The sequence below is a fragment of the Alligator mississippiensis genome, chromosome 8, assembly GCF_030867095.1.
Source record: "Alligator mississippiensis isolate rAllMis1 chromosome 8, rAllMis1, whole genome shotgun sequence".
Taxonomy (NCBI): domain Eukaryota; kingdom Metazoa; phylum Chordata; order Crocodylia; family Alligatoridae; genus Alligator; species Alligator mississippiensis.
Genome location: NC_081831.1, coordinates 14697845 through 14707116, shown reverse-complemented (window position 1 = coordinate 14707116; position 9272 = coordinate 14697845). Strand labels below are relative to the sequence as shown.

The 9272-nt window shown below is 48.8% G+C and overlaps 1 protein-coding gene across 1 annotated transcript in view; it reads right to left on the bottom strand.

Annotated features, from left to right (window-relative positions):
* Window positions 1–1572: 1572 nt before the first annotated feature.
* MGAT5B (alpha-1,6-mannosylglycoprotein 6-beta-N-acetylglucosaminyltransferase B) overlaps window positions 1573–9272 on the bottom strand; it is a 179682-nt gene continuing 171982 nt past the window's right edge. The window contains exons 15-17 of the mRNA XM_019494448.2: window positions 5355–5429; window positions 4113–4387; window positions 1573–2176 (exon numbers count right to left, since the gene is read on the bottom strand). Of these exons, the coding sequence (XP_019349993.1) occupies window positions 1978–2176; window positions 4113–4387; window positions 5355–5429 (549 nt within the window). The 3' untranslated portion in view covers window positions 1573–1977. The remainder of the gene's footprint in view (window positions 2177–4112; window positions 4388–5354; window positions 5430–9272) is intronic.

Here is a 9272-nt window from a genome sequence, read left to right as displayed (position 1 = left end):
AGAGGATGGGGAAGCCCCAACCCCAAATCCCATGCTGGCACTAGCAAAACATCCAATCCTTAACCATGTCTTGGCACAGCCACCCCAACTCCACAAAGGAAGTGGCAGAGGCATCCCTCTAAATCTCATCCCTTGCAGGCACACAGTGGGTACCAACTGGAGGCACCTAGGATAAGTTCCAGGCTCTCGGGGTTGTGGTCCCCAGTGGAAGGGGCAAACTTTGTGCTTCCTCCCCAAGCAGCAAGACCTTATTGGGTTTGGATAGCAACAATGACTTCCACATGGCATGAAAGGTGGTGTGATGGGCTCCTGCTCAGTGCAGCCAGGGCTATTCTGGCAACTTCACAAGCCTGGGAGCAGCACCCGCATGACAGAATCAGTGTTGCTGTCCCTGGATGCATCTACCCAAGTCATTTACTCCAGTTGCCTAATTAGCTCTGCAGTAAAGTCTCAGCATCTACACGTGCAGCCCTATTAGGCTGCAGCAACTAATAAACACCGCCATAGGTTAGGACTTGTAAATACACAGACTGTCCTGCAGTGGTGTTATTTACCCTACCGCAATGCATGTGTAGATGCTGATGGGGCTGGCTGAGGCATTAGGGTGCTTCAGTGTGGGGCTGCCTGCTAGCTAGCCCCACACTGGGGCACCCTCATGCCCCTGCCAGCCCCTCTGTAGCACGTTTAGCCTGGTTGGAGCAGCCCTGGGCTGGCAGGCTGACCCCCCCAGATCCCCTGTCAGCCAAGGCTGCCCTGACCTGGCTCAATGTGATGCAGTCCTGGGTTCATGTGCAAATGGCACACCAGGGAGCAATAAACTCCAGTGCAAACTGTGCCAGAGTTTATTTGTTCATATTAATTGCACATGTAGATGTGCACACTGGGTTAGTCCCTTTATAATGGGCCTCAGCCTATGGAGCAATACCCATTGTGATCCATCTCAGATCACCCACACCCAAACTCTTGCCAGCGCACTGCTGGGACAGCATGGTGCAACTCCCTGCCTGTCCCTTCCTCCACCCCAGCTTACTGTGGACTGTGCACAGGTACACAAAGGTGATTGCCAGCTGATGTGCTGAGCACCAATCCTGGCACATCAGGCTTTGGTGACTTGTGTACCAGACTGCCCTCTCAAAGGTAAGGTAGTGCCAGGCCCTGGCACACCCCAACTGTGACTCCCAGCCAGCTGTGCCCACTCTACCCTGCCAGAGGTCAGCCCATCTTACATGTATAAACCAAGCTTCACAGCGGCTCAGAGTGCAACCAAGTGATGGGAGATGCTGAGCACTGGCTGATAGAGCCCAGGCCTTCATCTGGGAAAGTAACATTGCTTGAGGAGCTGGAGAACCACACAGCGAGCCGCGGCTCTCTCCCTTACAGTGTCCATCTTTGACCCCAGGTGTAAGAGTCCATCCCTGCATGTCCTTCCCTTCACTTCATAAACATTAAAAGGACCCCAGGTGCAGCCACCTTTGCAGCTGTGTCTTGGCACTTAGGCCTTCCAAAACTGCCCCCTGTGCTTAAGCAACTTTAGTGAGAAGGTTTCAAATAACTCCCCAGGAAGACTGTGACTGTGGTTTTTCTGTTTTAATTTACTGCTCGTCAGATTTAAAAAATAATAAATAAACAAATCAAGGATGTTAAAAGAGGATGAAACCCCAAACTGGAGGCTGCTGGTGCCTTGTCTTGCTGATAGGGCTGAGGGGTCCCTCCCAGCTCCTCTGAGGTCCAGGTGGGTTTGGCGGTGGGAGATGTTTCTCAAGGGGAAAATAAAACTAAAACCCAACATCAGGCGATGGTCATTCACGGTCGACTGGCAGACACACAACCCACAGAGGCTGACATCCAAGTCTCAACAGGAGTTTCCAAGAAGAGGGACCCGTCCTGCTCTTCTCAAGTATTGCAGAAGCTTTGAGAAAAAGCTACTCATTGCACATGGTGTGCAGCAACACACGCTGCCAGGCTTCGGGAGCAGGATCACAAGCAGTCCCTGCACAGAGCCACTTGTCCTTTCCGGTAATCGCGGCATGGGCAGAGGCGTCGGTACTTGGTGCTGTAGCCGGCGCAGCTGTAGAGCAGCGGTTCCTTCTGGAGGTAGCACTCCCGGACGTTCTCGGCCACAGCTGGGTACAGGTGGTTCATCTCGTACTCGGTGCTGTCGCAGGCAATGTTAAGCCTGGTGAACAAACACACACAACTGAGTTTCACTGCAGGCAACTATGTCCCATTCTTGCTCGAGGGGATGGATCCATGTCTAACTGGATGAGGGCGGCAGGGGGAGCAACTACTCTTGTGGTGAGGTGAAGGGGTTGGGATTTTAACCCTATTCTATCCTTTACAGAACTTCTCACAGAGCCTCCTGCTTAGAAAGTCACAGCACTTGTTAGCCTTGCTCATTAAAACAATATGCTTGATTCACGTACGGTTTACACTGTAAGCACATGTACACTACGTGTGACATAAGTTACCTGTCCTATCAGCACATGAGAACAGCATGGCTCAAGCAGCTCCATCGTGAAATGTATGTGCTCGGCATGACCCATGCGTGAAATCTGTGTGACCCATGTGAACCGCAGGCAAAACCTAAACGGCTGGCCCCAAAGTCATGTGATGAGCCACCTCCCGTTCTCAGATGGACATGCAGGCTCCCTACTGATTTCACTTCGGCTCTGCAGGGCAGTCCTCTGACATGAGGCACATGCAGATCCACATCTCACATCTGTGTGGGTCTCACAGCTGGAAGGGACTGGCTGTCAGAACAGGGACAAGCCAGCATCAGCAAGCACCTCTGGAAGGGCAACAGCAGGAGAAAGGCACTGCAGAGAAGTCTCAACCAGCCTCCTGCTTCTTCCAGCCTATGCTCACACCTGCAGGTGGTGCTGGAAGGCTGGCATCTCCTCTGGTCAGCGCAAGGCTGCTGGGTATTTCCAGATACTTTCCATCTCTAATAAATGCTGATCTGAACTAGTGAATCCGAACCAACCATTTCCCTAAAACGGTGGTTTGGGGGGGGAGTAGGCGAGGAGCGAGTGGAATGCGAGCTCCAGCTCTAATTTATCATATAAAAATGTCACTAGGACTCAAATTGCCTGCCTGACCAGCGTGACAGAAATGGTAATGCTTGCATTTTAATTGTCCGCCGCGCAGCACGGAATCGGCTGGCAGATTTATGCTCTATTAAAACTTCACTGCTGTGAGCTCAAAATGTACTTTTATAGAGAAAGATATAAAAGGGGAGGAGGGGGGGAGAGAAAAGGTGCCTGAATAATCTAACATTTATTTTGCACCAGAAAGCCATTCGGGCACTCAGCACAGAAGCGACAGGCCTCTCCCCGTATTTCTAGCAGCCTGAGCCGGCTGCCTGGCCTACAAGGGGGCCGGCAGCTGACCACATAAATGCAAAAAGGAGAACACAGCAAAACTCCAGACACCGAACAGGACACGCTGGCCTTCTAGGGCGAGAAGAGGGAGCGCTGTCTAGTGAGCAGAATCAGGGCTTGCCAGACGGGACACTTGGGTTCAACTTCTGCCCTGCGGGATCGGTGTGTGGCCCAGGGGGCCAAATTGTTCCAAATAACACCCAATTGGGGCCACCTGCTTCAAAGGGAAACCATCTACTCACACTGAGACCCCTCCAAGGAGCTCTGTGCCACAGGCCTTTGAAACTCAGGTCACTTACTTACTGACTTACATAGGGGCCCCGAGGAAAATCTGTCCTGGAGTGGGATGCTGATCTCCCCAGCCTTTAGCTGTGGTTTTCAGAGACACTGAGCACCTACAGCTTTCGCTGACTCTGGCTAGCCCTGTGGTCACTCCACCCTTTAAATTCTTTATGCCTCAGTTTGTCCACCTGTAATGCATGTCAGAACAGGGACAAGCCAGCATCAGCAGCCACCTCTGGAAGGGCAACAGTGGGAGAAAGGCACTGAAGAGAAGTCTCAACCAGCCTCCTGTTTTTGATGGGGCTGGTGCCATTCTCCTGGCCAGAAGGAGTATTAAGAGAGCCAAGGAATTCATTTCTGAGCTCCACAGACTGGGGGGCAGTAGAAGAATATTGGTATCAGCCCATCAAGGAAGAGAGAGAGGAGAAGGGGGGGGAAAGCAAAACTTACTGGAGAAACACGTCCTTTTTGTTGAGGAACTTGAAGAACGTTGGCTCGCAGACCAGCCCATGCTCCTGGCAGGTCTCGGTGCAGGCCCTCCGCACCTCAGACACCCACACCTGCATGGAGTTCATGGGAGGCCAGGCCTGGGGGCTGCTGCTGGCATTGCGTGCCCACATCAGGTGGCTGGCATTGGGCAACAGGGTGAAGGGGCTCAGAGAGCTTTGCATAGCATGGCTGCCGGGCTTCGCTGATAGAGAAGCAGCAGCTCCAGCACAGAAATCCTGGCAGGAGAGAAAAGCCTAGGTCAGCGAGTATGGTGGGAGGGGAAGGGTTAATGCCTGGGGGGGAGAGCTTCCAGAAACACCTTTTTTTTTACACTGCAGCTGGGTCTACAGGCAGCTGCCTGCAGCTCAGTGATAAATCATTCAGGCCCACTCCACCAGCCCAAAGGTGATGCCTAAGGGACTCCACAGGCTGAGTATCTATGACTCAGACACGGTTAATGACTCCAGTCCTGACCTGGTGGAGCTGTGGCCCTCTCTTGCAGCAAGGAGATCAAAGGGCTGTCTCCACGCTGCTGGCACAGGCAATGCTTCTCTTCTGGCACTGCTGGGTTCCCAAGCAGCTCCCTGCCAATAGATTCCCAAGACAGGGGTGCAGAAGCCACATACAGCAGAGAAATATTTGCTGGGGTGTTTAACTCATCCCCCAGGTTTCTTTCAGATGCACACAGCTCTGCTTGGGCTCTGGAGCTAACCCAGGGTCCCGCAGAAGGAGGGCCCCTAAATCCCCATGCTTCGTGTCAGAACTAGAAGGTGTCCCTCATCCCTGAGCAACTCCCTACCTTGCCCCCCTGCCAGGAATGGCTCACACAACTGTTGTGCATGCTCCCTGCTCCTATCCCTGGGTCAGCTAACATACTTTGAAATAGAAGCAGCACTTTGCAGCCCAAGCCCTGGTCAGAAATGACTTAATACAGCAACAGGAGAAGGAGCTGTAGGCCTGGGCGACTACCTGAGAAGCTCAAGAAACTCTCACTTTTACAGCTCTCATTGTGACGATACCAGACTCTAGGCAGAGCATATGACCCTCATTTTTAATGAACACTAAATCCACCATCAGAACCAAGAAAACAACAGCAGAGACCACCCCCCTACCAGGTAACTGGCTGCCAAGGGAGTAATTGAGTGGGCATCAAGGCTCAAGCAAGTGTGTACACGCTGGTGGGATGGGGCACGGGTCACTGACCTGGTGCTGAATATAAGCATGAATCCTCTCCAGCATTCCCTCACAGGTGTATTCATAGGGCAGGTAAGGGTCCACCTGTAGAAAGGAAACAATAGGACACAGGCATAAGCAAGCAGAGAAAGGTTACTCTCCTCTCCTCGGCCGAGGGCTTTCTGCTGTCCATCACCTACATTGAGGCCTGTGTTGCCTGTAATCCCAATACTCAAATGCTCTCACAGCCATTTACTAATGACTTTACATGCTTCCATCCACAGTGCCAGGACTGGCAAAAACCTCATGTCCAGGCACATTCTCCATACTGGGAATAGTGAATGCTGGGTATAAAATGGGCAAATGCCAACAAGTCCATAAAACTGCCTTGCTGCTTGCACCAAAGATCGGCAACGATTGATGGTGATGGCATAAGATCTGGTCCCCAGGGGTAGCAGTGGGGCATGAAAAGGATCACTTTGCTCCAGAATGAATTCAGCCATTCTTCTTCATAAGTGACATGTTTGGAAAACAAAATTGTTTGGGGTGAATTCAAAACCTTTGCTGTGATGAAATGGAAACAGTTCATTTTGGAATTGACTTTTCTGTTCTCTAGCTTATCAGTTTAAACCCACTAGGAAAAGAAGAATTCATTTGGACAAGGGGCACGTCTGTCTGCTCAAAATGATTTGATCTTTTTTAAAAAACAAAACCCCAGTAGAAATCGACACGTCTGATTTTGACGAATCAGCGTTTTCCAGTGGCAAAATGTCGGTCAGGAAATTTCTGAGTGGTGCTGCTTAGCAAGTCTCCAGTGTCTCTCATCCAGGGATGTTTAATTCAGGAGTGTGTTGCACCATTATCACAGTCTGCTGTTTGGATACATGCATGAACTTGGCTTCTAGCCTGCCTCTTAGACAGAGTTTTCTTGGGCATTTGCCCAGTATCCTCAGGGATGCTGGTGATCATCATGTTGGACCTGTCAGGAATGTTCAGAAGGAAACATCAGCAGATGCAAGCAGCCATCTGTTACCAGGAGGCATGTGGATGAAGCGGGAACTTGAAAGACAGGAACCCCAACAACAGACGGGAACAGCAGAACAAGTGGCTCTTAATGAGACATCGTCATGCCTTCCCTTCCTTTTTTTCTACAAGATCAGAGCTCGTAACGTGGCACTTAAGATTCAAAACAAATCCTGGGAATTAACAGCATGTGGTTGTAGTCCTTTCTACACCCAGCAAAAGTCCTTAAACTTGTCCCGTTGACAATACCTACGCTCCTTCGGATGACAAGCTCATAAGAATCTGTGCACGGGCCTGAAGAGGAGACGTCAGGATACCACTGGGTTTTGATCAGCCCGTTAGTAATTAATGGGAGCATGATAGATTCATAAGTTTTCTATCACTATGGCTGTGACCGCTGCTTAGCAGACTGAGCTTAATTGTCTCACAGTTTCCTTGCCCTCCCTTGCATCTGTTGTTAGCCAACTGTTGTCTCTCACTGCAAACATTTCTGGGCGATCTTCTTTTCATTAACCAGTTGCACAAAGTTATATCATGGCACCCATTACTGGAGCTTCTCAGGATTTTAGGAACAACAGTAATACTTGTAGTTGCTAAGCATTTTGCAACAGGGATTTCATTGGAACAATGGTCTTTATTTTTTTTTTTTTAAGTAAAAAAGCTCCTGCAAAATATTGGTAACTTTAGCACCCAAGGTAATCAGTTTTTCACAATGTTTTTTACTGATTTGTTTTTTGGTCTAACACAGACTTTGTTTTCTCACTGAAAACTGGGGTTTTGACACCTTAATTACAAGCATTACAGAAAATTAAATAGGTCTATCACAACCCTACCAAACAACAAATTTCATGGTACTAGCACTACCAGTCATCATTGTCATAGTCATCGCCAGATTCATTCTGGACTTCCCTTTTCTATTTTAGCAAAAATGTTCAACTGGAAATGTAAGAAAAGACTGGCAAATATGATAAGCTATGGCAGGAATGGAGGAAAATCTGGGAAATAAAGATAATCTTGGATACAAAGAATCATAGACTCATAGAAAATTAGGGTTGGAGGTCACATCTAGTCCAACCCCCTGCTCAAAGCAGGACCAGCCCCAACTACATCATCCCAGATAAGGCTTTGTCTAGCTGGGAAAGAAAAGAAATCTAAGCTCAAGACCCGTTATCTTTTGCTTTGCTGGGATCTTGTGATATGGGTGTCATAACAGCTCTGCATAAACTAGAAATTTGCTCAGCTATAAAAAAAAACCTCCCAAATGCTCAGGCACAAACATACAAGCAAGCTCCAGTGGCATAAAGAACCAAGAAAAGACTGTCTGAAAGGAGAAAGGTTTAACTAGGCACTAAGAGGTGAACAATTTTCTCCCAGGAAGTAAAGATCCAATTACTATAGAGCAAAGGATCCAGACTGAGCATGACACTGGACAATAAGGGCAATCTGTGATGTTACAGATGTGGGGGACAGACCCAGGAATTGTAGAGTAGGGTGTGTGTGTGTGCAAAACCTAGAGATTTAAAACATTACATAGCACAGCAAGACTACTATATATGCAACAGAGGTGCTCAAGAATCAAGCCTATTTGGACCCAATGAGTGGGCACAAAAGATAAGCTAGTTATTTGATGGCTTGTGTGAAATGATTTTGGCAGGTATTAGCCCAGTTTCTGGTGTCCATAACAAAAAAACACTACAAATACTAGCAAGAATTTGGCAACCCTGCAGGAAGGCTTAGGAGAAGTGCCAAGATTTCACAGATCTCAAAGACTAGGCTATTCTGCCATCTGGACGGGATAGGAGGAGGTAACCTGTGCTGGAAGGTAGCTTTTCTGGTTGACAGGCATGGCCCATGTTCTCTGTGGAACAGGGATTTGAACATTAGTGCTGTCAAGGGAGCATTTCCCACCACCACTAAGTTAAAAGGAAAACAATGAATTCTCCCATTTCTGGCACCGGTTAGGTGCTCTACTTTGAGAAAATGACCCCCTCAGGTGGCCTTGAAGAAAGTGTGCAGAGCAGTTGTGAGGGAAAAAAAGTCATAGTTTCATAGCTTCAAGTCAAGGTGGATAATGAATCGATTTCCACTTCCCCCGGCAGGCTCCAACGCTGGCTGGTTGGGTGCAGCATCGTCCTTGCTGCTCTGCACTTGCTACCTCCCAAACCAGAAGTGATACAGCCACATCAGTATGGTACCGCAAACAGGCTAAATGGCACCATCACTCAGTGGTGCGAACCAGACTGCCCAAAATACTGTATGGACAGGGCTATGCTGCTTCCTGTTTAGAGGGCAACGCATGCAGAGCTGAGACGCAGGTCTGTGGTGCCCCTCCTGGGATGATGAATCCAATCTCTTCAGTCACAGCCTTTTCCTTTCAAAGGTCTGGTTATCCTTACCTGCTGGCATCCACTGTCCCTGGCCCCATCACATCTGGACTTCCCAACTCCTATTTCTTCCTATGTGTGATTTGTCCTTTCCCCCTTTTCCTTTGACTTGGAGATGCCAAGTCAGAACAATGGGATAAATTATTGCTACCTGGAGGGGTAAACATGCTAGCAGCAACTGCACTGGTCCATGAGCTTTCCCAATAATGGGCTAAGCCCTTGGAGGGATTGTGCATCTGGCAGTTCCCTTTGACCTTGGTAGGACTTGAGGGCACTTTGTAGAATGGGAAATCATGCTGGTGGGAAATCCAGGGGGATTAGCACCTTTTTAGAAAAAAATCTCCAAACAATGGTTATTCAAGATGCTCAGGGCCTGTCAGGATCTAGCCCCATCTATTTACTTTTACTGTTGTGTAAGAGTGATAGTATAGCTGTGATGGTCCAGAAATTATGTGAAAGGCAAGCATTTCTTAGGGCGATAACTTTTACTGGGTCAACTAAATAGTTGGGAGAAAGTTAGACAAGCTTTCAAATGCAGAAC